This window comes from Rousettus aegyptiacus, unplaced genomic scaffold (genome assembly GCF_014176215.1).
Source record: "Rousettus aegyptiacus isolate mRouAeg1 unplaced genomic scaffold, mRouAeg1.p scaffold_m13_p_14, whole genome shotgun sequence".
Classification (NCBI taxonomy): Eukaryota; Metazoa; Chordata; class Mammalia; order Chiroptera; family Pteropodidae; genus Rousettus; species Rousettus aegyptiacus.
The window spans coordinates 49,567,971-49,585,557 of NW_023416289.1; the positions used below are offsets into that span (position 1 = coordinate 49,567,971).

Sequence of the window (17,587 nt, forward strand, 5' to 3'; positions counted from 1 at the left end):
AGTATGCTGTGTTATCAATATGCCAATAGTTTATTTCCCTATTGCCCTATTGATGGACATTTATGACCAATCTTTCTGTTATTACAAAAAGAGCCGCAATAAACCTCTTTATTCACGCCTTGGGTTATGGTCTGAATTGTATCCCCCTAATTTCATGTGTTGAAGACTTAATCCCCAGGACCTCAGAAGGTGACTATTTGGAGGTAGGGCATTTAAAGAGGTAGTTAAGTTAAAATGGGGTTGTTAGGGTAGGCCCTACTCCAACATGACTGATGTCCTTATAAAAGGAGGAAAATTGGCTATAGTCAATGGCCGTGTACAAGCCAGGGAGAGAGGTCTCAGAGGAAACCAACCCTACCGACACCTTGATCTGGGACTTCGAACCTCCAGAATAGTGAGAAAATAAATTTTTTGTTGCTTGAGCCACATGGCCTGTAGTTCTTTGTTATGGCAATCCTAGCTAACTAGCCATCTTGCTTGGGTAGGATTAAGAGGTTGCATATAACAGAAAACTTTTTTTTTTTTAAGTGTTTTAAGTAAGAGGGCTCTGTCGTTATTAGTTGATTTTTCTTTCACAGAAGCAGCTGGAAACTAGGCATCTAGGGCTAGTATTGTGGCTCCTCAGTCATCTGGCATCCAGCCTCCATCATACTGGCCTGTGATTTCCATCCTCAAGGTCACCACCAGTTCCAAATGGCTACTGGAGCTCCAGCCATCAAGATGACTTTCATCCAGAGGAAAAGGGAAAGGAAAGCCAAGAGGAGCATACCTTTCAATGGAGTCAGTTTCATTTAAGCAGCCTGTTTGGACAGTGCACACACTCTGTTTACATCTCCTTGGCTGGAACCTAACCCTCCGAGGTAGGCCAGGAAACTGTCTTCTAGCTCTACTCATCACCCCGAATAAAACGGATTCTGTTATGAAGGGAAGAGAGGAAGTCGAGGCTGACAGGGCAACTAGCTAACAATGTCTGCCTCACCTTCACTCTTAGGAGCACTGAAGTTTACATTCTCTCCCTGTAGTGACGGCCAGTACAGCACATGCTCATGCATGCATCTGTATGTAGACCCAGCATGGTGTTTTCTATTGACACTGAGCAGAAACAACGCATGAGAAAAAGAAGATTTTTCCTTTTCTTTTTTGAAATCATAGGGGAAATATCATAAGCTTTCTCCCCAGGGCCCATTGCTCCACCCAGTGGCTCAGAGCCCTGTCCTGGTGCAGTCATGCTAAAAACACATGCACAGCTGTGGTTGATCATGTGCTCTGCTGGGAGGGGTCACCCTGGTCACTCATCTTGCCAGCTGCCAAGCGAAGGTGCAGAAGTGCTGGAATCCTGGTCCACAGTATCTAGTTATACAGAAAAAAAGAGTGATTTAGTGTTTTACAGAAATCATTGGGGTTGTATAAAAAATTCCAGGGCTACCGACTTTCATCTAAAGAAGAAATTCATTTTATAACCCACTGATGTGAAAACATCTAGATTGATTGTGTTTCTACCAGTTTGGCATTTGGAACTTGATTCAGTTCAACTCTGCGAGAATTTATTTACTAGGGGCATACTGTGAGCCAAGAACCAGGTGAGGCACTATGGCAATGTGAATATAACAAGGTTCCTGCACTAAACGGTTTGCAGACTAGCAAAGGAGATAAACAATACAGCAGAGAACAGGAGTTTAGGACCTCAAGGGATGACATGATAATGATAATATTCCTGTGTAAAATAAGAGGAAACCCTAAGCAGTGGGATCGTGAGTATAAAAAAAGTCTAATTTCAACATTTAATAATACACTTAATTCATATGACCTATAATAATGCAATTACCTTGAAAATTTCCTCCTGTATAGGGTTCTCGAAAATGGAAAACACATCCAAAGATCATTAGCCAGTAGGGAAATGGGGTGGAGAATTTATCTGTGAAAGCAAGCTTTAGCTTCATGCAGGCCTCTGGTAAACTAGATGAGAGGAAATTTTGGGTCTCCCAGATCTTGAGACCTGAATGCTCAGGTGTGCCCACCGCAGTATAGCTGGTCCACCACGGAGTGCTCCCCGACCCACTCCAGGTGAAGAGAGAGGGCACAGAGGGAGGGAGAGAGGGAGGTGGGGATGGGAAGGCTTTGGGCTTGAGAGGTGAGATCCTGCCCACATGTTCTTACTGAGAGAAAGAAGAGATGCTGGGTAAGGAGTATGACCTGTCACACAGTGATCCTGCTCTCCAGTGAGCCATGGCTCCATGAATATCAGAATCTCATTTACCACCTTTGGGGATGAGTACATCAGGGAAAAGAGAAGGGAGGTGTAAATGTTCCAGGTATAATAAATTCCTCCCCTTTAAAAGAGCTATTGAAAATATTAGATTGATGTTTGCCTGTCTGTAAGAAAGATTGCCCGAGTCTGAATTTGCCCATCTATGAGCACAAAAACAAACACTGATGCAAAGGAAGGATACATTAAAGCAGAGAATGCCCCCAAACTGACCGCCAGGTGGCACTGTGGACAAGGCACAGTTTGGTTGTTGGTCCACTAAGTCTGGAGTGCGGTGTGAAAGTTGGGTGTGAAACCCAGCATGCCTATGTACCTCCAGTGGTGGAATGTTATTCTGTCTTAAAAGGGAAGTGAATCCCGACACCTGCTATAATATCAATGAAACTTGAAGACATTCTAAGTCAACCCAGACACACAAGGACAAATATATTGTATGATTCTACTTATATAAGTTACCTAGAGTAGTTGAATTTATAGAAAAAGTAGAATGGTGGTTTACGGGGGCTGCGAGGAGAGGAAAAGGAGGAGTTAGTGTTTAATGGGGACAGAATTTCTGAGAAGATGGAAGATTGCTGGGGATGGATCCTGGTGATGGTTGCACACCAGTGAGCATGTACTTACTACCACCGAACCAAGGATAAGATGGTAAACTTTATGTTATAAATATGGAATAAGCAAGCCGAAGTGTTTTTACTGTTGTCATACTTGCAGGCGATAGCTGCACTGTCTAGAATAGGCAAGGAAGCAGGCAGAGGATGTTTCCCCACACGTCGGTTCCCTCATTCCTCCCCAGATCCTCAGTCAGCTGTCTGTTTGCATCTTGTTCTCATTTATTAAACTCCTACTGAGTGGTGGCCTTGAGCCAGGTACTGAGAAGACATTCTCCAGTGGCTGAACCTTTTTCTGCATGGTCTCGGCTTTTGTCTGCTCCATCCACTTACCCCAGCCAATCCTTCAGTCCACATATTTTTAGTTTTCTTCTCTCACTCAATTCCCATCTCAGTGAAAAACACTTTGTACAGAACCTTTGGCTTATTAATTTTAAGACAATGTTAAAGGGGGAATGGGTGGAGGTTGCTACAGAGAATGCCCTTACTGCGGTGGCTCTATGGCAGACACAGACTAAATCATGCTACAGCAACAGCTGCGCCTCCGACCTCACTGGCTTCACGCTGAGTTCACCTTTTGCTCACATTCTGTGCTCAACGCAGGTTAACAGAGGGTCTGCTCTGCGGTCCCACAGGCTTACAGACGCCCCCCCACCCTGACACACCGTCTAGAGCACAGGCACTGGGGTGGCTCCAGCAGGGGAAGAGAGCCTGCAGACGTGCAGACGGCTTTCCACTGCCTCCTCCGGCAAATCACCTCCACCTCCGTGGTCAGAGCTGATCACAGGGCCCTGGGAGTTGCGGCTGGACTTTTTGGTAAGCAGTGTTATCTCTGCTATAGATTCTTCACTCTGTGCTCTCACTTTCCCCATAGTGAATGGTGCTTCCTCGTTTGCATGACTTTGTGGCCCTCTGAACTCTACTCTCCAGAAGGGGTAGACCCTTCATTTTCCTAATGTGCCTAGCATGGGGTGGACACATTTGTGGAGTGAATGCACAGTGGCAAAAAAGTAAAAGTGACCTAAAGGAAGGAGGAAATGGTACCTGTAAGGATAAGTTAGGAGGCGCCACCCTGAGAAAATTGGGCAGGAAGCACCAAGAAAACAATCCTGTGAGATTTTTAAAGCTAAACCAGAGGTCCCTGCATACAATGGGACAGTCTGTGTAACGGCACTTTGCTGGGTACAAGGTCCCGCAGCAACAGCAAAACAGGCTGTGAACGTGAAGTAAAGTAGGACACTATGGGCACGGAGTGGCTTTGGCAAGAACCCCTGGTCCCAGAGCAGTTCATGAATAAATGGGTGGCGGGACTTCTTTCTCATAATGTTTGTGGAGCCCAGAGGGAATAGGGTGCTCCTTTTGGGTTACCACGTTAGGGCCGAGATTTATCCAACTGTGTCCCTCCTAAAAAGATAAAAGGGATTGACCCTACACAATTGCTGCTTGTTTAGAAAATCGTCAGTTTTCTTAGCCTTGGTTTGCAACACAAGTGGGTTTATCTAGGTTTTAGGAAGTGCCCAAGTACACTTTCAGTTATAAGTAGGGTGACCACCCATTTAGGTTTGCGTCTTTCCTTCCTGGTTAATTTATTGATGACATGTCTCACGCTTCGCTCTCAAAACTGTTTCGATTTGATGATAAATTGCAGGGTTATCCTACTTGTAAGTAACATTGACCACAGGCTAAAAAAAGGTGACTCCGGGTCTTAGGCAGGGACAGAGGAACGAACCTGTCCGTTGGCTGGACACGCCCAGCGTGTGCGGGCGGAGCAGCTGGCGGGCGTTTCAGGACGAAGAGGCGGGGCCCTCGGCGGGGAGGAAGCCCAGGTGCTTCAACCACTTCCGGGATAAGCGCGCCGGGTACCGTGCGGAGGGGTAGGGTGGGCTCCTCGCCTGCCGTGTGCCATCTCCCTGACCTTAGGAAGGCGCTGGGGGCATCTGCGCGTTTCGGTGTCTCGGGCAGGGATGATCGCGTATTCCTCCAAAGGCTTGGCCACTATTACCCCATTATGGAGCCAAAGAGCTGGAAGTTAGGAGAGGGCAAACTGCCGATCAAGGCTCATTCTAACAGCTGCGATTTATGAGCCAAGCGCTCAAGTGGTTAGTGCACAGTATCTGATTTCGAGATGAGAAAACGGATACTTGGAGAGAGAACTTGCACCAGGTCACATAACTCAGGTGGCTGGGGAGCCGAACCCCGGGAAGTCTGGCTCAGAGCCCCGCGCTGTAGGGTGTAAGGGACGTGGGGGTAAAGGGAGCGGCCAGCATCCAGCCGTGTCCTCTGAGTCCTCACCCCGCCCGGGCCCTTGGCCCTGCCGGGGGAGAGGACCAATCACACAAAGGGCAGGGGGACAGCTTGGGGAGCTGGACGGCGACCCAGAGGACGCGGGGACGGACCCCAGCAAGTCACTGGGGATGCTATCCAGTGACCTCCTCCATCCAGCCCAGAAAACAGGTCACCTTTGAGACTCGCTGCCCGGGCGGAGGACGCGTGGAGCCCCTGCCTGGCTGAGCGCTTACGTAAGGCCGACAGGCGGCGGCGCCCCATCTCCTCAGGGCGCGCGCGGAGCCCTGGCCGGGCGTCCTCTCTCCCGTCCCTCCCGCCTGTCCCCGGGGATCGCGGGCAGGCCCGGGGCCACCGGGCGGGCCCAGCGTCCGCGGTGGGCGGCGGCGTCCTCCCGCAGCCGCCCGCTTCCCGGGGGAGGAGCAGCGCATCGCGCAAGCATCCGGGAGCGGCGAGGGGGCGGAGGAAGGCGAGAGGAGGAAGCGGGATTTAAACGAAAGGCGGTGACGCCACACAAAAGATTTCTATAGGCTCCGGGGAGGCTGCGGCCGAGGCGGCGGCGGCGGCGAGCGGGGGCGAGGCCGGCAGGGACCAGGACAGCCCCGGCGGCCCGGCGGGCAGGCGGCGCGCCCACGGCCGCGCTCGGAGGTGCCGCGCGGGGAGGAGGCGGTGTTTCCCTCTGCCTTTCGGCCCCCGCCCTTCCTTTCAGTTTCTCGGGCTCGCTCGGAAGTTGGAGGTTGACAAAAATGGCAGGAGCCGGGGCCCGGGCGGGTGGCCGCAGCGCCGCGGGGACCTTCTGAGTTGCCCCGGCCGCCGGGGACACGCGCGCAGGGCGTCCGATGCGCAGGGCCCGGGGTCGCGGGAGAGCTGAGCCGCTGCGGGCCCCCGGCGAGGAGACGCCGGGCATGGACTCGCGCCGACAGCCAGCGGCGGGCCGCGGGGCGCGCGGGGCCGGAGGGCGTGCCGCCCGGGCGCCGGGCCGCGCTCTGTGAGCCGCGAGGCGGGAAGGGCCGCCGGGCGTGGCGGGCGGCCGGCCGCTGTGCGCCATCCGTGCGGCTCCCGCCCGACCCAGTCGGCGCGGTCGCGCCAGCACCGACCACACCCTCGGCCCCACGGCCGCCGCCGGGCCGTTTCCCGAGAGCCCGAGGCAGGAGATGCGCCAGCCCCGGCCGCCGTCGCGGGGAAGTGCTGCCGGGCAGGGTCGCGGCGCCCGAAGCCCACGTGCGCCGCCGAGCCGAGGAGGCTGACAGCGGAGCCCGCCCGGGCCGCGGCGCGCGCTCCCCCCCCACCTCGAGGAAGGGATTTTGACTTCAAAGAAAGGAAGGAAGGAAGGACAACTCCCAGCTTCCCCTCCCGCCCTCCCGCTCCGGCGGCCGGGCCGGGCCATGCCCAGGAAGGCGGCGGCCGCGGCCCGGCAGAAGGGACTTTCCTGGCGGCCCGGCGACGAGGAGCGCGGACTGTGAGTTTGCGGCGCCTGGTTCATGGTTCCTGCAAGACCCCCGGGACGCCGAACGCCGCAGCCCCTCCCCGCGCCGCGAAGAGCCTCCTGCGTCCCCCGGCCCGCCCCGCGCCCTCCGCCCGCGGCGGTGGATGGCACGATGGTGCGGGGAAGGCACCGCGGCCCTGGCCAGCTGAGTCGCGACGGCCGCGGGGGCGGCGGCAGTGGCAGCGGCGGCGGTAGCGGGGTCCCCAGCGGCATGCCAGTGCCCCCCGGGCGCGATGGCTAGCGGCAGCGCGGGGAAGCCTACCACCGGCGAGGCGGCTTCTCCGGCTCCTGCGAGCGCCGTCGGCGGGGCCAGCTCGCAGCCGCGGAAGAGGCTGGTGTCTCTCTGCGACCACTGCAAGGGCAAGATGCAGCTGGTGGCCGACCTGCTGCTGCTGTCGAGCGAGGCGCGGCCCGTGCTCTTCGAGGGCCCCGCCTCCGCCGGGGCCGGCGCCGAGTCCTTCGAGCAGTGCCGGGACACCATCATCGCGCGCACCAAGGGGCTCTCCATCCTCACCCACGACGTGCAGAGCCAGCTTAACATGGGCCGCTTCGGCGAGGCAGGGGACAGCCTGGTGGAGCTGGGCGACCTGGTGGTGTCACTGACCGAGTGTTCCGCCCACGCGGCCTACCTGGCGGCCGTGGCCACGCCGGGCGCGCAGCCCGCGCAGCCGGGCCTGGTGGACCGCTACCGCGTGACTCGTTGCCGCCACGAGGTGGAGCAGGGCTGCGCCGTGCTGCGCGCCACCCCGCTGGCAGACATGACCCCGCAGCTGCTGCTGGAGGTGTCGCAGGGCCTGTCGCGCAACCTCAAGTTCCTGACGGACGCTTGCGCCCTGGCCAGCGAGAAGTCCCGGGACCGCTTTGCGCGCGAGCAGTTCAAGCTGGGCGTCAAGTGCATGAGCACGAGCGCGTCGGCGCTGCTGGCCTGTGTGCGCGAGGTCAAGGCGGCGCCCAGCGAGCTGGCGCGCAGCCGCTGCGCGCTCTTCAGCGGGCCGCTGGTGCAGGCGGTGAGCGCGCTGGTGGGCTTCGCCACAGAGCCGCAGTTCCTGGGTCGCGCGGCGGCCGTGAGCGCCGAGGGCAAGGCGGTGCAGACCGCCATCCTGGGCGGCGCCATGAGCGTGGTGTCGGCCTGTGTGCTCCTGACCCAGTGCCTCAGGGATCTGGCTCTGCACCCCGACGGGGGCGCCAAGATGTCGGACCACAGGGAGAGGCTGAGGAACTCGGCCTGCGCCGTGTCTGAAGGCTGCACCCTGCTATCTCAGGCTTTAAGGGAGAGGTCTTCGCCCAGGACTTTACCGCCAGTGAATTCCAATTCTGTGAATTAGCACCCAACCACCCCCAACCACTCCCCTTCCTCCACCCCCAGACTAAAGGAAGATACTTAATGTCTGCCCCTCTCCATTTATACCAAAGAAATCATAGCTGAAAGTTCCCCCCACCCCCGTGTTAAATGCTGGAGAGGAATCTTCCAGAAAGCAGGGCCGTGCATCCAATTTACAGGCACGTCGGAGGGCCCCTGGTGCGCCGCAGCCCATACGCGTAGAGAGGGACCTGGAAATGGAAGATCGCGGAGTTACCCCCGTCCCACCCCACCACGCCCCTCCAGCCCCTCTTCAGGAATTCCTCAGCTAAATTTTATTATTAATTAATTGGGCAGGAAGGAGGTCATGGGTTCATTTCTTTTTTGGTCTTTTTTTTCCTAATTAAAAAGTTACCTCAGTTTTCACTCCTTAGACATGGATGTAGCTACCTTTTTTGTATGTTGTTATTTTTTTAAGTTGGATTAGGCGTATACTTGGTGTGGAAAGGGTATGACTTTGCCATGTGATTTGCAAATGGGGGGAAAAGCTACTGTGAGTGTGTGTTTTATTTTTTAATTTACACTATAGAGTGATTTTTTCCCCCCAATGTCAAGTTTTTACCTTGCATGTACTGGAGTATTTATTTCATCTATTAAAATGTTATGTTTCTCAGATGGCTTTTTGCACTTACTATGGATTTTCAATAATTGCGATGCTGCGTGCCGCGTGTCACCTCTGGAAAGGTACCCCGGAAAGTCGGCTTCAGTAGCAGTGAGGTGGGTCCCCAGTCCCCTTTCTACTTTTTCCTCAAGAGCTAGTTCTTTGAGCAGCCTAGAGTTCAGGAAGAGGGCAAGTCCGATTTGCGTCCTGACTGTCTCAGAGGAAGGCCCTTTCTCACCGGGTAGGCCGGCCTCCCGAGGCCAGAGGGTCTGCAGCGGAACTGAATGTACAGTCCATCCAGGGAGAGTGCCACCTCTCATGTAGACAGGTCTCTAAAGACCTGATTGGGTTACTCAGGATGTCAGAAGAAAGCAGAGAGGGTTCTACACTGCTTAATAGAGGGACTTGTATTCCGGAAGTATTAAGAACTTTCTAGGATCACAATGTAATTTCAGGCAAAAAGTTTATTTTGTGACCTTGATCTAAGATATGCCCTGGTTGACTGTATGCTGGGAGAACACTTTGTTAATTGAAATTTGGAGTTATTTAAAGTTAGTTCATCTTTTCTACAAACATTTTAAGAGAAAAATTTGGAGTTGGGGAAAGGATATATAATTTTGCTGAACTTAGTGACGTTTTGGACATTTTCCCGCTGAAAGTACAACAAATTTATTTGGAGTGATTTCCCTGGGAGAGCCCCGTGGATAAAAATTGATATGTGCTTTAAACTTGCTCAGTGTACATTTTTCTTCGGATTTGTTGTGCCTAAACCTTTGCCGTTCTCACGGATCTGAAAAGAAAGAATTTTTCACTGTAATATGTTAGAGGGGAAAGTCATATTGACTGTTTCACTTGAATAGGTGTCTTTACTGTGAGAAAGTCATGTTCAACTTTCCAAACATCTTGTAAGGCTAAGACTGTTTAGTTTCTCTGAACTTGAAGTTTGAAAAGTCTTCAAATCTTTTTAAAAAAATCGGTCAAGGAATCTGTTTTTCTCTCTTAGGTCCTGAGAGATTTAACTTTTGAAAATCTTGAAAAGATGAAAATGACCTTGAGAAAGCTTTATCCCCTCTCCCTGCCCATCTTTGCAATCCAGATCAGTCAAGTTCAGGAAGTATTGGGGGACAGGAAAAGCTAACTCATGTGCTAATTACAATCCTGGCGCTTATAGGGATTTTTACTTATTTCTATGTATTTGCATTTCCATAGTAATGCTAGAGTTTATATAGGTCATTGACCCTCTGCAGATCACAAAGAATGAACTGAAAGGAACAAAGAAAAATAAAATTAAGGCCAGAAATCTGTAAATTTGATTAGGAAAAAAGAATCGCCAATTGTTCTTTGGATGCTTTTCTTAAAGGAGCAATTTGCAATTTTCAGGACAATGTAAGCCCTCCCTCCCAGACCCCCAATCACTTTCCCTATCTATTTGGGTGCCCCCAATTAGCTACTCATGCAATGAATTGTGGAACTTCTTTTTTCCTTAGCGAAGCGATAGTTGCCGTCAACATTTCTGTGTATTTTTAAGGTTTTGACTTACTAATATTCAAAATCTCTGAAACTGAAGTTAAATTGTGTTTACCTTTTTTTTTTTTTTTTTTCTTTTTTCGCCTGCCCCTAGGATAAAAGGTTAGGGGTTTTCTTCCAGCAAGTGACTTGAAATGAATTCCGCTTAGAAACTAGCACGAGGAACGTACAGCATCTGTGTGTCTGCGTAGCTCGGCTCGGCACGGGATCTGGGCAGGGGTCTTTGGCATTTTAACTTCCTTCCAATGTACCAGGTTGCTAACCTCGTTTTTAAAATAGTCCTGATTTTTAAAAAGGAGCATCTCAGACCTTTTTCACTGGGTTTAATATGGTCGACAGAGATACTGGTTCCGGGAATAAAATCACAGTGGCCTGATTTCTTTCTTTCTTTTTTTTTTTTTTTTTAATTAAACCACACTAGAGTTCATTTTACAATCCTTAGGCTCGTCGGACTTTCTAGGGCAAGTTATCTTGCACAGCTTAATGGGCACCGTCTTGATCAGGGATGTTGAAAACCTTCCTTTGAATGGTCACGAGAGAAGGAAATCATCATGGCCAAGTTCTCAGAACAAAAGCCATTATTTCTGACAGTCACCCCAAGTAAATGGGACAAAGGCTTTCAAACACAACACTTAACTAGAAGAAGGCACAGCTCAGTCTTTCATTGGTTGTTTTAAGCTCGGCCTTTTTCTGTTCATTCTGGGTTGGCGTTAGGAAATGCAAAAATGGCGCACGCGCGCCCGTGTGTATGTCTGTTGCCCCCCATCACCACAGTTGTTTTTTCTAATAGTTATATTTCTCAAAAAAAAAAAAAAAAAAAGAAAAGTTTTATAGTTCTGTAAGCATCAGTTACATGTGATTGGTTATTTTACAAAACTTTTTTCAATGCTGGCGTAGAGATCTAAAATATTTGGCAGTTTGAAACAGCTAATTTTAACAGAAACACCTGTTTTTCGGAATGACTGTGACTATGGTAACATGCAGATCAGGCGGAGGATTTGAAAACGACTGCTTCGTGACTGTGAAAGGACCTAAGGACAAATTCCCCAAAAGCCACAGTAGTACTTTTACCTGTGTGGCTGCCCTCAGGACTCAGGTTTCTGGCACCTGGATGAGCCCTTAAGGAGACCATCCCTGGGTTTCCAGCGTGGACGTGGATGATTGTGTCCTCTCCAGGCAGTTTTTTTCACGAGTACGTGTGCAATAAATTGGCCTAAATATGGTATTTTCTCTAGGGTCGTTTGCATAAGTGAAATAGATGTGTGGGTACAAGATGCCAGCAACGAGTATACAAAAGCAAGTAGTAAAATTGTTTCTAGAAACAACCGTTTTAGTGGTGGTTCATTCAGCAAATATTTAGTGGGGACCAACTGTGTGTACAGCACCGTGCTGGGCCCTGGGTGCAGCTGTGTGTGGGACATGGTCCCTCCCCGGGCAGACTCCGTGCACCTGCAGCGTCTGCAGCATCCTCGGCCCTCCTCCAGGCCCACTGGGTCAGAAACGGGTGCAGCAGTGTGGGTTCGTCAGGCTGCCAGTGATTCTGGTGCATGCTCAGGCCGAGAGCCACCAGCCTTGGGGCCTGCTGCTGTCTGTCCCCCACCGACTTGCAGTCTCTCTATCAGCGGCACATGTGTCTGCCAGTCCTGGTTTGCTCAGGTGTAAGTGCTCCTGGATATTGTGAGCCCTTTCTTCAGATAGAAAAGTAAATTTTGTCTCTCTCACCAGTTGGAATTGGCAGGTTTTTTACGTGCGCGCCTGTTCACAGCTACAGAGTTCTCTCTCTTCACCTGCCAGCCCTTTGAGATGAACTGAAGTCCTAGTAAACTGGCACACGTGCTTTCTGTGTTTCTGCATGTTGTTGACTCCTGTCCTAGAAAACGAACCAGCAGACGAACTAATGAAATCAACTCTGTGGCCCTTTGGCTGTCCAAGAAAGGGCACTTCGCTGTCCAGTTTGTAAAGCACTCTGTTCAGAATCGAATCAAATGAGGTGCAGAGGACTTCAGAGCTGTAGGGATCACGCGGGGAGTGGCCCTTCGAGGCCCCACGGGGAACCAAGTTTCTGGGAATCCTTCAGAGCCACCCTGCACACAGGGTAGTCCTGGGAGCTGGCACTGGTGTCATCACCTGGGAACTTGGTGACCAGCAGACGCCGGGCCCCACCCCGGCCTCCCCAGCCCGAATCTGCCCTTTGGCAAACTCTGCAGGTGACTTCTGGGCACGTTAACTTTTTTTATAGATAATTTTCATTTTTCGATTACAGTTGGCGTATGATGTTATGTGAGCTTTGGGTGTACAACATAGTGATTTGACATTTATATAACTAACGAAGTGACTACCCACGTGTAAGTCCGGTGCCCACCTGACAGCGCACTCAGTTATTCCAGTGTTATTCACCATGTTCCCCCTGCTACACTTCACAGCCCCGTGACTCCTTTGTAACCACCAATTTGTACTTCCCAATGCCTTCCTCTTTTTCACCACCCTAGGCACAGTAACTTTGAGAAGCACTGTTTTAGGAGAGAAATGTCATGGCCGTGACTCCACCGTGGCTTTATTCTTTACTGTGTGAATTTAGCCATTTCCGAAGTTCTTTAGATTGCTTCAGTCTATCAGGCACATTCGTGCGTGCTATGACATCGTGGCCTTAGAGCAACTGGGTGAGGTGGGCAGGTCTTACTCATCGTGCGTGTCATCTAAACATTCGTACGTCATTTTCCTGCTGTACAAGTTAAATATTATGATGAACTTGTGTGACATGGGATGAGCTCTGTAGACCAGTTCTGTCGATTTCTCTAAGAAACTTCATGTTAATGTCAGTTTCCTCTGATAACTGTGCCTTTACCCTCCCAGTAATTTGATAGCAGAGACTGTTACGATGGCCTCAGGGTGGGCCCACCTGAAGAGTATGGCCCAGTCTTCTGTTCTGTGTGGCAGACCAGCGGGTCTCTGAAACTGCATGTCTTCAATTCTCAACACCACAGGCTCTCTGACATCTCAGGCTTCAGAGAGGAGTTTGAACGATGCTAATCTAGACTTGTTAGCATAACTTAAAAGATGAACCCAGGTACTAACTCTCACCTTTATTTGTTAATAACATACCTGTATCTAGGTTATGCTGAGGGAGCACGTTTAATGCTGCGTTTCGGGAAAGGAAGTATGTGCTCTGCGGTCAGGGTCAGCAAGCGCGCCCCGAGACCCTCTCACCTACGTGTTAAGTTTCTGACCTTTCCTAATTTTCCTAAGTTTCAGATGCTGCTCAAGATAACTAGTAAAAAAAAAAATCACGAACTAGCTGCCTTGGTTACATCGTCAGTCAGTGTTTTAGGAGATGAGACTGAGGTCACACCTCTGATGTGGAGGGGACCGTAGGACGCCATGGCCAGTGCCATGCTGACCAATGCCTTTTCTCTTTTCGATGACCACCAGCTTCCTGTTCTAAATTAATTGGCAAGTCATTCTCACACCTTCCTTCAGGGAGAATTTTGGTATACAGATTTTTTTCCTCGAAGTTTTCCTGGAGGCTAGGATTTGCTTAAACATTCCTTTTCCTATAAGCTCGATGGTAAAGATGTTTTTAAAGACATGAATACGGTTCTATTTTTGTTGTCACTGGGAGTTTTTAAAGTTGTTAGTAATGCTATGGAAATTTGTCTGTAGAACTGACGAAAACAGATCATCTGGCTCTCTCAGCTCTCTTGGCAATTTCTAAGATCCCGTTTCGTTAGGTGGAGTCTCTGCTCTCTGGCCTTAGATAGATGTGACTTGTCCCTGCAGAGAGTCCCATGAAGATGGCTCTAAATCTAATTTGGCTCAGCCACAGTGACCAATAAGTCAGGAAAAATAGGAGTTTCCTCCTCCAGAATACCCATGTAACTAAAGCACAACTATCGATGGAATAGATAGGAAATAATTTTAAAGATGACCCTACAAGGTAGCTCATGTTCTGGAGCTCAGCCCAAAGCTTCCTGTCCACTAAGATTTCTAGAAACACCAGCAACTCTTGATTTCACTAGGACTTCCTGCTTCATCCTGGGCAACCACAGAACACCTGAAAGATTGGTACTAGCAATAGGTAAGGGTGTGACACTGTAGTCACGTAGGGTCAAGCTGCTGCTGATGAAATGACAACCATTAGTTGGGTCTAGAATAGTGTTGGGTTAGCAAGTCCAACGTTAAAGCATTTCTGATTTAGTAAACATTTACTGGGCGTCTGGGACAGTGTTAGGCACGTTTGCTTTAGTCCTTAAAGAGCAGCGACTCAAAGCCACAGGGAGGGTAGTCACTGTTAGGTGTGATCGCAGAGCCCCACCCTGTTTCGTCCTCGACAAAATCCACGTGAGAGGCCGTTTATCTTCCAATGGGCTCCTGGTCCAATCCCCCCCCCCCATTGCGTTCCGTCTGCATAACCGCAAAAAGCGAGGCTTTCGGGGTCCTTGTTCGGATGACTGAGAGGTGCATAGGTACTGCCCCAACTCACCAGAGCATCTTCCCTTTAGGTTCGATAAATGGTTTTAGTGTCAGGAGGACCCTTTCCTTCCTGGATTCATGAAGACCGTTCACTTCAAACACTACGAGGAAAAGGTTTTAAATGTGCCTTTAAAACTGTGAGCCTGTTCGATTGTTTCCCACGTAAATGTGCCCATCAAATTCCGAGTGCTGTGAACGTCCGTGGACTGTGCTGAGAGACGAGGTGTGTCTGTCATTTTATTAGTTTGAGAAGTGAATTCTGCAGTGTCCCCCGGGAGTTCATTTAGAGTTTTCGAAGGACTTCCTAATTGCCTAACCTAAATTGTTCCTCCTGCATTGTTTTTGGCCCATTTTTTCTGGCTGAGAAGAGAATGGCTCACAATCCCCGCAGAGTGCAGGACGTTCACTGGCGCCTCTGGGGGCTTCGCACTGTTGGGAGCTCCCCCCCACCCCACCTGGGGTTTTTGGCAGTCTCTGGTGGAAATACCTTAAGACCGATTTTGTAGCAGAAGTCGGGAGGTGGAGATGAGCTCAGAATGTTGTAGAAGTGAGAAAAAGGGAGCAAAAATTCCGCGAGGCCAGGACAGGCACCGTGGTCGGTGTTACTGAGGAGCCTGTGGACTGGGTCTTCACTGGCCCCAACCCTGCGGTCCTCAGAGCTGACCAGCCTGCGGGGCAGGGTGGGGATGCTGGCATCGGAACTGGCCCTTCCTGCTCTCTGCTGGGTGCCCACACGGAATCTTAGTGGGGATTTCATTGAGTTTCTTTTCTGCGTAGCCAAAGGGGAGTTTTCGTTTAAAGACTGCAGGAGCTTTACAGAGTGGGCTCGGAGTGGGCTCGGGTCCAAGGCCTAGGGATCGTTTGCTTTTCTGCTCCTTGGTTTTGAGTAATGTTGATGTGGTGTGGAGAGCTGTCCCTGGACTGGGTCTGCTCAGCAGGAAGCGGAACAGGCCCCCCTCATCCCCCAGTCATGCGAGCTGCTGGCCTGACCCTGGATCAGGAGTCCGGGGTGGGACCGGGGGTCCAGCTACCTGCAGTGGTGTCCTGGGCCTGGCCGTCCGCCCGCCATCTTTGCAGGTGGCTAGGAGCTGAGTGGGGCTGGCCGATAGGCTGGGAGCCTTCCAAAGGAAGAACCGGGTCTGTGTTGTGGGGCTGTGGTGCAATGTCACCGAGTGAGCAGGCTTCTCTCCGACTGTAGTTTTCAACTTTGAAAAGAATGCAGTGGAGACTGAGTGAAAAGCATAAGGATCTTAGTGTCCCACTTTAAGCACAGGGCTCAGAGATACCACGGAGGGGCCTGCTCTGTGTGTGCACGCCCCTGCCCTCTCTCCAGACACTCCCTAGATAACTCCTGTCCCGGGAGGCCTGCACCCCCTTCCGCCTGTCCTTCCATCTGTCCTTAGAGATTAGCTCAGCGGCCTTCGCAGGACAACCCCGCCTCCGACTTCTCCAAGGGCAGCACTTTCTCAGCTCGCTGCTCCCTTCCTAGCAAGTGGGGCCTTTCGAACGTGCCGTGCCGGGAGCTTCTCCGTGGCTGGCCCGCACCTGCTAGAGCCTGTCTTTAAGCCGGCAGGTCCCTGAAACCTCTGGGGTCAGGCACCGAGGACGCAAAAGTAAGACCCATGCCCAACACTTAAAGAAAAATGGATGCTCACATCTCAGTAGGGGTCCCTGGAACCCCCAGGCCTACAGAGCTCAGAGGAATGAATTCGAGGTAGCGTTTTGGGGGCAGAACGTTGGAACAGAAGTCTGGACTCAGCACCCCTTAGCCGCTCGGGCGGCATCTCCACTCGCCTTTTGTCCTCGTCACCTCCTCCACCAGCGCTGACTTCAGGGCCCCCCCTGGCCCCACACAAAAAATGAGGATGCCTTATTCTGTTCCCAGACCATCCACCAACTCATAACTGAAAGTGACAAAACAATCATCGAGAATGCACCTGGTGACTTGTCCCCTCAGAGAGTTTAGAGTGTTGGTCATGCTGGGAGGGCGCATCCGACTCAGCGTGACTTCTCCCTTTAGAAATGAGCCTGACTTGTGGGCATTCATAACAGCGTGCTCTGGCCTGGTCATTATTTTTAATAGCGAAGATGAGAGAAAAATGTGCATTATGCTGTAGACATGAAATAGCTAAGCCTTGAGGCCCACGTGGAATGGGCATGGGAAGGAGTGGGAGAATTTGTGAGTGGTAACAATTTGGTGCTGAAGGTTACAGCAGTACTTATGAGTTTCAGCTTCTGGTGCCATGTGGGAGGCTCTGGATATGACATAATGTCCTGGGGAATAGAGAGTTGGCCTTAATTGTCACCCAGATCAGTGGTTCCGAGATGCTGGCTGAGGACCAGATCCTATCTGTGACAAAGATTTCACCAGTGTAAGCAAAGTGGAGAAAGAGGACGGTGAAATGTAAGGCTACTAACAGGATTTTCACAGCCTTTATATATTCTGAGGTTAATCCTTTCTTGTCTTTATTGTTGAAATGTTATCGCATGAAAATAGGGTTGGTGGCTGGTGGTAGTTATGATTTTTAAAAATATTCTTACATTGCAAGATTAGGCATTAATCTTATTTTGGTGTGTCTAACATTAAAAAAAAAAAATTATCATGTGCCCTCAAATCTCAAACTCTAGGAACCACTGACTTGACTGCCCATGAAATATTTTGAGCTAGTGTTTTCCTCTCGTAACGTGTTTGAGTTACTACAATCATTTTTGGAAAAGCCTATGTAAAAAGGCTTTCAAGGGCGAAGGCAAGCAGAGAAACATTTCTGAAGAGCCGTGGCATACCTTGCTATAACGAAACCACTACTTCATTTTATTGATAATTTTTATCTTCGATTAACCGACTCGAGGAGATACGATGGTATAATTCAAGGCCTAGGGGACCACACAAACCCCCAGGCCGGTGCAGTCTGCGCCATCTGTTCCTGCCGCAGAGAAAGGGCAGGCTGGCCGGTGCTTCGTGACCCAGGCCGGGCACGACACCAGT

General features: G+C 51.0%; 2 protein-coding genes and 1 long non-coding RNA gene across 5 annotated transcripts in view; 2 read left to right on the forward strand and 1 right to left on the reverse strand.

The window, feature by feature from the left end:
• Nucleotides 1–314: 314 nt before the first annotated feature.
• The window catches only part of CFAP161 (cilia and flagella associated protein 161), a 73,793-nt gene continuing 56,520 nt past the window's right edge, over nucleotides 315–17,587 (forward strand). For all 3 annotated transcript variants that reach the window (XM_016125843.2, XM_036231873.1, XM_016125852.2), the window contains exons 1-2: nucleotides 315–860; nucleotides 3,478–3,690. The gene's annotated coding sequence lies outside the window, so the exon portion shown is untranslated. The remainder of the gene's footprint in view (nucleotides 861–3,477; nucleotides 3,691–17,587) is intronic.
• Nucleotides 1,111–5,527, reverse strand: LOC118611395. Its single transcript, XR_004954322.1, has 2 exons — nucleotides 4,604–5,527; nucleotides 1,111–1,350 (listed from the first exon to the last, which is right to left on the reverse strand). It is a non-coding gene; the product is annotated as an uncharacterized LOC118611395 (long non-coding RNA).
• TLNRD1 (talin rod domain containing 1) lies at nucleotides 5,625–8,618 on the forward strand. Its single transcript, XM_016125841.2, has one exon. It carries the CDS (start codon nucleotides 6,877–6,879, stop codon nucleotides 7,966–7,968), a length of 1,092 nt encoding a protein of 363 aa, XP_015981327.1. The 5' UTR covers nucleotides 5,625–6,876; the 3' UTR covers nucleotides 7,969–8,618.